The 13596-nt window shown below is 40.5% G+C and overlaps 1 protein-coding gene across 3 annotated transcripts in view; it reads right to left on the bottom strand.

Annotated features, from left to right (window-relative positions):
* celf2 (cugbp, Elav-like family member 2) overlaps positions 1-13596 on the bottom strand; it is a 106488-nt gene that overhangs the window by 21577 nt on the left and 71315 nt on the right. For all 3 annotated transcript variants that reach the window (XM_084335412.1, XM_084335413.1, XM_084335414.1), the window contains exon 8: positions 9478-9538. In XM_084335412.1, coding sequence (XP_084191538.1) covers positions 9478-9538 — 61 coding nt within the window. The remainder of the gene's footprint in view (positions 1-9477; positions 9539-13596) is intronic.

Below are 13596 nucleotides of genomic sequence, written 5' to 3'. Positions count from 1 at the left end.
ACAGATCCTCTCTCACTGATGAACATCTGGCAGCTGTGCTTCGCATCTCCACCTCAGACATGCAACCTGACTTTGATGGACTTGTTAAAGCTCAACAGAGACTGGATTTATCACACTGAATGAAAAAAAAAAGAGCTGAAGAACACTAAAATGTGGAAATATAACAAGTGAAATGGGACACTTGATATTTTTTTTCTTTTTTTGCACAGTTCTGAAAACATAAAATGTTTAATATAGGCATGTAGAGTAAAAAAGGCTACTGGGACACTTTTCATGTCTTGTTTATTTTGGCTATAAGATGATGTGATGTCTTTAGAAAGCTAAGAAAATCCTTGTTTCAATAGTATATGAAACTCAAAATAATAACTTTATTTGTATAGCACTTTTTCATACATGCCCTTTGTTATTAATGTTTCACATTTTGTTTATCATTTTGGAAATAAATTCTATTTGAATAAATTATATTTTTGAAAGCTAACCTCACTTTTTTTTTTTTTAACTTCATTTTTTAGCGTTTATCGCTTTTTCTGGTTAAGCATGACCGACAAACAGGTTGAATGGGATATAGATCAGGGGAAGACACTCTGAGAAAATACGGCGAGTCCGGGAGTCGAACTCGTGTACCCCAGATCAGTGACGAGCACGGTTGTCCCAGACGCCGAAATAGCGCCGAGATACGCGGTGAGCTATGGGAGCTCCCCGCTAACCTCACCTTTTAATTGCCAAATAATAACATACACTCTTACCAGGGGTCAAAACAATGCCATTTACTGCTTTTTATATAGAAATAAAATGTATATTATGCATAATTGAGTTTGGAATTTTGGCCCGGCCCTCAAACATATTTTCAGTTGCTCATTCGGCCCCCCGGGAAAAATAATTGCCCACCCCTGGTCTAGATCAAGGGTGGCCAACCAGTCAGAGACTAAGAGCCACAAAAACGACTGTGGTATCACAAAGAGCCACACCATATATACCAGCGTTTCTCAACCTGTTTTTCAGTCACGTGTGTATAGGTCCCCACCCTCTGGCCTCATGTTGCTAATGTATTTTTTATTTGGGCCTCACAGGGTTAACCTCTTAACACATTCATGGCCAACCACGTATATATACACGTGTTTGGGCACCATGCTTAACACTTTGAGTGCCAACGACGAGATTTCTCGTTAGTTCATGCCAGCCGTTGAGTGCCAGACGAGAGATCTCGTTTTTGATAGTTTTATATTTCATTAATCTAGCCTCATGGTACCACTGGAACTCTGAGCTCCATTGGGAAAATACCGCCCCCTATAGTCTCTCCGGATGGTACTGCACCCCTTTGGATTGGATTGAATGAAACGGATGGAGAGAAAAAAAGTCCTGCTTCCACATTTTACTTGTCAGACAAGTAACCAGAGACGATCGAAGTCATTGCCGAGCCGCAGAACAGCGGAGAATGTGTGTTTCCAGTACCCAGCGATATTTGGAATGGCGATCAGGAATTGGAAGAATCTTTTTGGAGAACATCTGATCTAAGGAATCCATTTGACCAGTCTTGGGATAATCAGAGCTTTTTTCACAGATATATCAACGTGGGCCCTATGTGTGTGTGTGCTGATCAGGAAATGAATAGATTTTTCAGCCCACTTCTATGGCATGCATAAGTACACATACTATCGATAATCTAGCGTTTATTTGAAAACTATTCATAAATATTGTGTATTCCAGTATATTCCAGTAAAGGGCGATTATCACAGAATCTTCTGAAATTTAGATTTTTCATTTAGATTTTTATCTCTAGCTTGTGTATGGCCGAAACGCCAATCGATTTAACGTTATTAGCCATAGGCCCTGTAACTAGCTTTGCAGGAATTACCCCAGCCCATTCCGATATAACGTTCATATTCACGACGTATTGATGAAAAAATTATTTCTTTATGGCATATTGAAGGGAAGGTTTATAGTGTCAATTGACAATGACAATAGACACATAGCAATAATTTAAAATATAGATTTAGCTCTACAAACAACCTCACGCATAGTTAAACCTTGTTATGAGAAGCTGGCCTTATAGAGTGGGGCCAGTCTAATCCCAGTGGCCGTCAATGTGTTAAACCCGGTACTGGACCGCAAATTACATCAGGCCATAAATCCATCTCTACAGAATGTATGAATTAATGTTGCGTTTTCTTTTCAAATGTAGCCAAGAGTAAAGACCCTAACCCTGTCAAAACAGCAGTCAGTGTATATTTTCAGCATTAAGTTTGTTTACTAATAATTGTAACTGTTATTAGTGAAATATATGATTATAGAAATCTCAGGGCATTTAGTCGGAAAGCGGCGCATATTGATGTGGGGAAGTGGCGCAGCCAAAAGTGCGTGTAGTCTTTTGAAGGAAGATACCCAGGGCTTTTGATGGACTTTCGAATTTAGAAAAACTACCCTACCCAGCTCACATCAGCCCCTGTCAATCATCTGACTTCTGGATAATTTTTTTTATTTTCTCTTATTTTTCGGGATTATCTCCCACAAACCTGAACGTTATTGCCATAATACAGAACACTGTTAGTTTCTCTACCTTTCAGGGCTGTACGCTAAGCTTTTTCACTAGGGGCACACTTGCCCCTAAATGAGAAATTTAGGGGCAAAAAATATTTTTTTAGGGGGAAATTTTTTAATAACAATTTTACCATTATTTATATAGATTGTTTTTGATTTAATTTTTTATTTTATTTTATATAATTTTTTTTTAATAAAATATATATATTATATAATCATACTTGTAGTTGTATTATCTGCGAGTAGAGCTGCCACGGTATTGATGTTTTCCTTACCGCACAAATTTGCAAAATATTTCCTACCGCCGCGGTTATTACACAAAAAAAAAAAAGTTTGAATGCATTTTTTTTGTAGTCTACTTTTTATAGCATATAGCCTGCATCTAGTCTAAATGTCTATCTTTAGAGGATGACTTTGCAGCATGAATATTGTTTGGGATTCGGCATGCACGCATTCGTTATTAAAAGTGAAACACTGATTCAAAGTCTCCCCTCGGTGTCGCGAGCAGGGGTGGTAGCGGCGCGCCCGCCGGTTACCCCCCCGACCCTTTCTTCTTCTTATTATAACGTTACTACTTATGATTACAAAGGCATTCGATTTGTGGCATTAACGTTAGTATAGTTACACGTTCGTATTTACCGGACCATAGCAAGGCAAGCGTTACTCAATTAATATCTAAGTTCCTTTCTTTGCTCAGAGCGTGCCGAGTTGTACCCATTCTGCGGTCTGTTAATAAAGTTTTCAATCAGACAAGTGTATAGAACGAAGGGCTTTTATTATAACATTTCGTTGCAGTAAAATCATTATGCCTCGTTCCCTGAGGAGCGACGGCGTCGGTAATCCACTCCGGTCTCCGGTGGGAGCTAACGTACTATTAGCCGTGTTGTGACTGAGCTCTGATCAATGGCTCATGGCTGAGATTCAGGAAGTAAAAGCACTGCAAGATGCTCCAGTATGTGACGCGTATCTCTTCTGACCAATCAGTGGTCTGCAGTGTTTCATGTGACTTTTCTGGTACCCAATAGGGTCGCTTGGAATCTCGACAGAGAAGTAGGGTATATCTGCAGAGCCGCAAGCCCAACGAGAGCGTAATAATAATAATAATATAATAAAAAACAGCTGTGATGCCGGTATTCAGCCCAACGCTGCGGTGGGCATGATGTAACAGCGATACCGCGGTAATACCAATACCGCGGCAGCTCTATCTGCGAGACATCGCCACCACGCAACAAGTTAAAATGCTCGCTATATGCAACCAGCTCCACTGTCTGTGTGTACTCGAGTAGCCTCCAGCTAAGGCCAGGATTATCCGGAGCTGCAGCTGGACCCTATACTGTAGCCTCCAGCTACGGCCAGGATTCTCCGGCGCTGCAGCTGGACCCTATTGACTATATTCAGCGTGCCCTCAGCTCGAATACGCATCGACTCAGTGTTATAAGACATTGATATCAGGAGCTATCTGTAGCTATTTAGTTTAATGGGACGTTTCGTTTTGAACAGTGAGCTAACGCGAGCTATCATGCACTACTAGACTTGCTGGAGCATTTGTTGATATCAGTAGCTAGCCGGCTGGCAGGCTCACCGAGGTCCCAGTGTCCCACTAGAGACTAGTGTTTACAACAGCCACGGGTGCGGGAGGGAGGAGGAGCAGCAGACGCCGCAGCTCTCTCCGTGTGTCTGAGTTCAGTTCAGTTCGGCTCAGGTTGAACGCGTCGAAAATATGAAGCAATACTAACTTTACTTTTCTTCATAGCTAAATGAATCAGACAGTCAGCCAGTCTATCAGAGTGAGTGCTCAGTCGATTGTTCCCGCTGATCATACCTGCTGAGTGCTCACTGCTCAGCTCGCGTGAGTGACGTCATCACACGCCTTGGATAATTTAGGAGTGAAATGCGAATGCAAGGCTTGAAAGCACTACTCGCAAGCCCGCCCCCAGATAATATTTACCAATCGCAACGGCCAATTAAAGGGGCAATTCGCGATCATCTCATCGCAGTGTACAGCCCTGCCTTTTTGTGAACGTCTAGCAAAAAACGGCGTTGCGAACTGATGAAAATGTTTTGAGCAGTTTACATTATAAAAAAGTAACTGTACTTGTGAATCACGCCCGGTGATACTAAATCCAGATAGAATTCTGCCATTGGAAAGGGGAGATTTGGCCCGATCCATTGATGTGCGATGCACTTGGCTCTCCCGGTGGCTTTTTTGCCAAGACAAACAATGATGATCCTCCTCTACCAGCATGACCAACCTCTATATACTGATGATCCTCCTCTACCATGTCAGCATTTCCAACCTCTCCATATACAGTGGTGATCCTCCTCTACCATGTCAGCATGACCAACCTCTATATACTGATGATCCTCCTCTACCATGTCAGCATGACCAACCTCTCTATATGACATGTGCGCCAATCGTGGGACCGCAAGTTTCTACACTTAGGCGCTCTTTCGAAGTTGGTTAAGGTTAGAGTTTGTCTTAGAGCATGGCGATAGAACGCCTGCCCTGATTCCAAACTCTAACCTTAACCAACTGCGAAAGAGTCGCCTAAGCTTAACCAGTGATAAACTAGGCATTAGGTAGTTTGCAGGCTGTTAGACCCGGAAATAGGCGCCGAACTTGCCGTCCCACGATTGGCGCACATGTCACATGACCTGGCCAATCAGAGCGCAAAACTCGAACGCGGAAACAAACATTTGTTGTCGAAAGTATTCACGCGTTCAGTACTGCTCAGCACTGTTTCAAGATGCACAATGAGCTCTTCAGAAAGAATGATCGAATGGTTGGTGGTTCGAATCCCGCTCAAGCCCATGTCCATCCCATTGCCGTTGTGTCCTTGGGCAAGACACTTAACCTACTTGCCTCGTATGAATGTGTATGCATGTGAATGAATGTTGGTGGTGGTCGAAGGGGCCGTAGGCGATGATTATTCGCCACGCTTCCGTGAGTCTGTCTCAGGGCAGCTCTGGCTGCAATTGTAGCTTACCACCACCGGTATGACTGTATGAACGAGTAATGGACTCTGTGAAGCGCTCTGAGTGTCATGAAGAGCGCTATATAAATCCAATCCATTATTATATATACACAAATGTTCAAGAATGTTTGATTATGACATCATACTGTGACATGACGATGACATCATACTGTGACATCACGAATGTTCTAGAACAGGGGTAGGCAACCCTAGGCACGCGTGCCTGCATAGGCACGCAGGGGCATTTGCATAGGCACAGGGGGCAGCAGTAAAAAAAAATATATATATATATACTTTTTTTTTTTTTTTTTGCTTTGAAATATTATAGTGAAATATTTTTGCACTGTTGTCGCATTGATCTTGTTGAAATCCTCCCACAGGTTCTTTTTACTACCACATATTTAATTGAGACCCTTTATTTATTTATTATTTCAATTTATTATTTCAATTTAGCTGGAAATACATTGCTACATCATTCAGTAACATTTGCAGAGCCTTATAACAAAAACATTATTACGGTCACCATTGTGACCAGTGGGATTAATCAACATTGCACATGTTAAAAGCCATTTTTTTTTACTCAAAATGTGAGTATTACCAAGTCAACTTGTGTTCTTAAAACAATGACAATAAACATAGTTTTATTAGGTTGAAATAATGTGGTTGTGTACTTATTTTTCTGTTAACTTATTATGGATTGAAAACTGAAAACCGTAATGCACAGTAACTGAACTCAATATTTTTAAGTTCTGGTAACTTATTATTCTTTATTTTTTTTACAGTGTAGTCTTGCGATCAATCAAAACTTATTTACACGATATACCTCACATTCACCCTCCATTCACATCCTGGTGTTCTCCTGGTGTTCTCCATTAGGCCTGTAGGTGGAGCTATGACAGCACACGTACAGTACACACACCGATGGTGTGTGATGTGTCCAAAAATGAATGGGCAAATGTGAGTGAAATGGTCGCACTGTATGCAGCTGTTTGCCTGCATTGCATTCCCCCCCCCCCCCCCCCCCCAACTCAGATTTAGGGTTGATACAACCATCATAATAATATTGTTAATAATAACAATAACAATAATGATGTAATAATGTAAAAATGATCATAAAAAAGACCCGATTATGAAAAAAAAAAATTACGATGCATGGAATATTGTTGAGGCACACTAGTTACAACTATATTTCAAACAGGCACTCCATGTCAAAAAGGTTGCTGACCCCTGTTCTAGAAGGTTCTATGACAAATAATACAGTTAAATGACTTTATCTAAATCCAATCAATATTCCTAATGCCGTTTCAATGTAAGGTTATAAAAATAAACAAACATTCATATAATACAATAACCTAAATATATAGCTTTGGCTTACCTAGGATTTGACTTGATTCAACAACAAAGCAGTCGGGGCAATGGCAAGCCGAAAACGGTCCAAAGTGTAGTTATTTGAAGTTTGGATATTTTTTTTCACGACTGAGGTAGGTAGATAAAAAAAAATTAGACTAAAGTACAGAAAAAGGGTACCGTTGGGTACCGGTATCGATTCACAGGTACCGGTACCGTATCGGTTCAAATGTGAACGGTACCCATCCCTAACGCCAACCACGTATATATACGTTATTTGATAGTTTTTCCTTTTTTCGATTTTAATATCCTATTCAATGTCAGGGACCTGTATGTTGCTGGTAGAAGGCATACTACGACACAGAGGGTGCAGTACCGGCCAGATCCTCCCAGGTCGCGATATCGAGCACCCTTTGAAACCTTGTATCTTGGCCCGTACATCGATCAAATGTCTCCAGGTCGCTTTTTTTTATTTTTTTTTGCACGCTGAGCGGTTATAACGGTCGGAGTGAGAAGGATCAAATGCTCCCGATGCATGATGTGTGGTGGATTATGTTGGCGACACGATGGACATTAATATTCTCAAATCAAACATTATTTTTGGGGTACATCCTAGTCAAGGTAAGGGCTATATGATATCAATCTTGCGTTTATCTAACCATGTCTTAATATCAATCCGAACGTGTGTGCAACGTATGCCGTTGATGACGATCAAAGCATAAAAAAACTACCCGCCCCCCCCCCCTTTTATGCATTCATGATGAAACATAATACCTATGATATAGATTTTATTTGAGAATAATAGCGGGTCCAGGCAATAAACGGCAACGGTTATAGTATAATACACGCATAAGGCTATTCCTCAGCATTTGGGGAATTACCCCAGACCAATCTAAAACCATACTGATATATTCACCACGGTATAAAACTGGAACGTATGGATGAAAAATGATTTCTTTTTCACATATTGAACAATAGATACTCGATGTCAAATGGGCCATAGTATTGTATCCATAGCTATAATATATAATATAGTTATAGCTCTACAAACAAGGTGACTCACTCCTAGGGCTGCAACTAATGACTAATTTGGTAGTCGACTAATCTGCCGATTATTTTTTCGATTAGTCGACTAATCGAAAACCAATGTAAACAACAACATTTTTTTTTTTTTTTTTTTTTTTATTACCTATCTTTGTGAAAGTGGCTTCTCAGCTCTGGTCCAGCTGAAGACAGAGCAGAGGAACAGATTGGACATTGAGCATGACCTCAGAGTTGCTTGTCTACCATCACCCCAGACTTTGAGACTCTTGTCAGGACCAAACAACAACATCATAACATGATGATCCCATAGCAAATTAAAATAATGACTCATGAAACATTTGAATTTGGATCTTTAAGCCACTTTAAATGAAAATGTATTTGAAGAACAATACAGCAATCACTCATAACAAGATAAATAAATTAAATAATACAAATTAAAGTGGAAGTGTACTTTAAATAACTTTTGTTTGCTGTGTGTGAGAGGAGTCCGTGTGTGTGTGTATGTGTGTGTGTCTTACTCTGATCGCTGTGTGAGTGAGAGGTGTGTACTGTGTAATTTGTGTGTGTGTGTGTGTCTTACTCTGATCGCTGTGTGTGAGTGAGAGGAGTGTGAATGTGTGTGTCTTACTCTGATCGCTGTGTGTGAGAGAGAGGAGTGTGAATGTGTGTGTGTCTTACTCTGATCGCTGTGTGTGAGTGAGAGGAGTGTGTATGTGTGTGTGTCTTACTCTGATCGCTGTGTGTGAGTGAGGAGTGTGTATGTGTGTGTCTTACTCTGATCGATGTGTGTGAGTGAGAGGAGTGCGTGTAATGTATTGTGTGTCTAGTCTGATCATCATCTCCTGCAGGGGAACAATGTTTTCAATGTCCAAAATTTGCTATGGGATCAGCATGTTATGATGTTGTCTGGAACCCTGAGAAGCCACTCTCAAAGATAGGTAGTGCAAAAAAATAAAAAATTAAATAAATTTTTTTTCTTTTTTTTTTTTAATGACTAATCGACGCAACAAGTTCTCGTCGACGATTTTTTTATAATAGACATCGTCGATTATGTCGACTAATCGTTGCAGCCCTACTCACTCCCATCTTTTAAAGCGTGGCAGTGCTACCACAGGGCCAAGGCTAATAGCTGGCAGTCAATGAGTTAACAGGTTAACACTTGCGACCGTTTGACTTGCCATTGCCCTGACTGCTTTGTTGTTGAATCAAGTCAAATCCTAGGTAAGCGTGTATTGTGCGTGTGAACGTTGACGTGAAAGTGTGGCACACTTCATAGGTTTCGTTTCGCAGTACAGTACCGTTTCGCAGTACAGTACCGAAATGTGGCACCGGCGGATATCACGTGAATCAGTACTCTGTAGTCCCGATGTGATTCGGTCGGTACCCTTAAAAGTACCTGATTCGGTACCCATCCCTACAGAGAAGACCACCCAACCTTATTGTACAGGATACAATGGCGATAACCATCACCAGTGATATGAACTGAATCGTACGTTTTGTGAACCGTTCCATCCCTAGGTGTGCTTACTTTGGGGGGGGGGGGGGGGATAATGACTGAAGAGGAACAACTCACCTCCGAGCCTCTGAAGGCCACTGAAGCTGCTCTGGCTACCAGATGTAGCCTGCTGGAGCAACTGCAAGGAACAGTAAGAGAGAAATGGTGAGTCGAATTAACCATCAAGATGTTGTGAAGATATGCAACTTGACAATCCCACTGACAGCAGTAACACTACTCCTAAATGATATATCATTACTACCGGCATCCATACAACAAAAAATAATCATTCTGGCGGGTGTCACTGCAGCCAAGAAGCTGATAGCCATGAGGTGGAAACAACCTGAGAAACTCAATGATTAATTGGTCTCCGACACTACTGGATGTAATTTATATGGAAATCTCTACTGCACGTCAGGGCTGGGCGATATGGCCTCTAAATGATATCACGATATTTTTTGGCCATATCACGATATATATCGCAATATTTTGACATTTCCTCTAAAGCACTTAAAAATTCTTGATTTAACCCTTTGATGCATACAGTCACGCCAATATGATGATTATAATAAGCCCCTGCAACATATGTTTGCATTATTAAACCATGAAGATGATTTAAAAAATAATTTAATGGAAATGTACTAAGAGTAGTCTACCGACACACTAATAAAAAAAAAAAAAGCGAGAGCGAGAACGTGCGAACCCCACCCCCTTTCCTCACGAATGGAACTAGTGCCGTGGAGTCCGCTTTGAGCGTTTCCAGGGTTAGCAGCTAACGCTAGTTAGCTTAGCCTAGTTATGTGGGATAACTTAGTTAGCAGCTAACGTTAGCCCATTGCTTGCGTCAATTAAATTGCATGTCATTAAAGGTCCGCGGCTCCGCGCTAGTCTGTGTCTAATGAAATTACAATTGCATGTAATTTAAGATCCGCACTGCTCTGTGTCTATAATGAAATAAGGAAAGCTCTGCACTAAAGCAAGTCTCATCTCAGCCGCAATGTGACAACATATACTCGATGTTCACAATATGGTAATTTACTACATCTCATGTAGAACAAGCCGCGATACATAGAGTATACTCGATATATCGCCCAGCCATACTGCACGTGTAATTGGGGTTGGACAGACCAGTATTGAGCTATGGGTCCCAGCAGCCGAGAAAGTTAAAGCCACTATCTAGCAGCAGGGTTGGGGTGTTGGTCCACTCCTGGGGTCCTGGGGTGAGAGTGGGGGAAGAAATTTATTTTGTGGCGTCTGTAGTAATATAATAAAAATTTGTAATTTAGATTTTTGAGTCTGTATTTGTTATTCCATCGTCATTATTTTTAGTATTATTATTGTCCTGGGATATCATTATTATTATAGTATTGTGTGTCGTCATTAGGGCTGGGCGATTCTTGCTAAAATGTGAATTTTCTCTCTAAGAATTGAGATCACGATTCTCTCACGATTCTTATTTTTTCAATAAAATCATTTAAAAAGTAAAGTAAAAAGATTTAAAAAAAAACGTTAATTACACAAAAATCACCATAACTTAGAAATGAGATTGCATAGGTCTATGAATCGAGATAGAGATCGCGATTTTCTTTCGATTAATTGCCCAGCCCTAGTTGTCATGTTTAGTTTTATAGTCCATGTAAAAGAAAAAAAGGTTGTGAAGGGTTAAATTTACTTGGTTAATTTTGACTAACGTTAAGTAGGGCTGGGCGATATAACGATAATTATCGCGATATATTTTAATAATCGATATGATATAATAAAATAAAAATAAAATATCTGGTTTTTTTTGTGACCTGCAACAGGGCAGTTTTAAAACCAGAGACAGTGGACAGACTTGTCTTTCTTGCATGCAACTTAAAGTAATGGCTTTGCTTGTCCAAATGACAATACTGATCAAATTGAGATTTCTTTTTTAGCGTGGCTATGTGTGCTAGCAGAGCTAGACTCCAGGCACGAGTCGCGGTGCACATGTGCGGTGGTTTGTCCACCAAAAAAGCGCCAAAAGATAGAAAAGCAACTAGCAGAGCCAGAACTGTTCAACTCCCCTGGAGCCACAGCCAGCAGAGAAGCCGGTTTACGTTCGCTTTCAAACCAGCTGCAACCTGAGAACTGGAGTGTGAGGGGATGTAACACTAAAGATGGTGGCAACGACAAAGAATTGCTGCAAAATAAACATACATTTGTTTAAAAAAAAATTAAAGTTTAATACTGATAACAATATCGATAATTATCGATATAGAGTGATATGATAACATTATCATATAGTTATCGTGATAAATATTTTGGCCATATCGCCCAGCCCTATAAGGACATACAAAAACATGGTGACAGGCCTAGCCGGCGAAGTATCGTAAGCGGCAACAGTTCTGGCCCTTGTTTAGTCCAGTTATTGTAGTCCGTAAATAGTTCACTTGATGAAAAATTGCCCAATTTAAAAAAGGTGTTCAAAATGATCTTCTATCCAATAAATTAACACTTTGATACAAATATCCTAGCCACGACAGTTTCCCAGCTTTCTAGTGCATATCTTGGCTGGAGATAATGTCATACAACTTGCAACAATCACACAACAAGCACAGCTACTTAAAAATAGAGATAAATTCAGGGATATCCGTGGTGAAAATATGATAGGGAAGCTTCTTTTAGCGTTAGTTCCAGTCTTTAACCAGGGATCAAGAGACTCATCGCTCCAGCCGCCAAGCCTGCTCTTAGCAACACTGGCTCCTTCCATTTAGATTGTTCTGTGCCGTCAGATAAAGTTGCAGCGCCACGCTGGACAACTACCATCACTGCATGTAGGGCTGGGCGATATGGCCTAAATATGATATCACGATATTTTCTGACCTTTCGGCGATACACGATACGCATCACGATGTTTTTCTTTTTTTCCCCAAAATTCATTATGAGGCTTACCAAGACAGTATTCGAGTTTGCAAGCTAACATTAAAGACAAAATAAAATACCCATGCATTTAGCATTTTTATATTATATATTAGATTTAGATTATTGGATTATTAGATTATATATTGCATATATTTAGCAATGAGATATTATATGATTTAGATATGAAATATGATGAATTGAAAATGGGGGACCCTGATGTAAACAAGACGAAAGTCTTTCTCTGGTCTGCATCCTCCAGTCCGCTGTTGACTGTTGTTGTATTGAGCTGTACTGTATTGTTTGTACCCCTGCTGCAATCTTTTAATAACGTTCTCATTCATTCAGTCGGCAAACAGAATCATTTTGATTGACAGTCGCGTCTGCCAATTACGTCACATCGCTTGCACCCGCCCTGCTGTTCTTAGCACCAATCGGAAAGCGCGTATTCATTTTTTACTTCCGCCGTTGGAGAGCTCAATGACAATAACAATGGCAGCTCGCCGCGGCCGACGTTTAGCTTTTAGCTCCGCAGAAGGACTAAACGACTGGAGGCATAATGATTTTACTGCAACGGATGTTATAATAAAAGCCTTTCCATACATCTGTCTGATTGAAAACTTTATTAACAGACCGCAGAATGGGCACAACTGAGTCAGCACGGGCTGAGATATGAACGAGCTTGCTATATCTAGGTCGACCTCGGTCGGCACTATGTAAATACGCTGATGTTATTGAAAGTGTAACTATATAGAGACCTCTGAACAGGTCCTGCATTATTATTATTATTATAACGTTAATGCCACAAAATGAATGCCTTTGTTATCATAAGTAGTCACTTTTGATGCAGTAGTGTGTGTGTGGGGCGGCGCTGTTCAAAAGTGTCAACGTGTGGACCAGATTGACGCGACACAAGCCTCTTGGGCAAAACATCACGATATCCACGATACGTTTAAAAAGTGTATCGTTAATGAACTGTACCCGATATTTATATAATATCGTCATATCGCCCAGCCCTAACTGCATGTTATTAAAATCAAAGCAATACTGGTGGAGTTGTGTAATGTCTGGATAGTTTAGGTTTAATGGCGTTTTAGTTTTTGCAGAGCATTTTTTCTCTTTACCAAGAATCCAAGTAAAGCCAAGATAATATAACGACAAAGCCAAAAAAAATAAAAAAGGCTCTACATCGAGTCGCACCAGTTTGGCAATCTTTTGACTTCTGGCCTATATCCCAGCCTCATCCTAATGCATTTGAGCATTGGTATAGGTTGGGCATCCCAGCTAGGCCATAGTCAGACAGTATATGGGTCAAAT

The sequence above is a fragment of the Notolepis coatsorum genome (assembly GCF_963971535.1).
Source record: "Notolepis coatsorum genome assembly, chromosome: 18".
Lineage (NCBI taxonomy): Eukaryota > Metazoa > Chordata > Actinopteri > Aulopiformes > Paralepididae > Notolepis > Notolepis coatsorum.
Note: the sequence above shows the minus strand (reverse complement) of the source record. Positions and strands in the feature narration are given on the sequence as shown.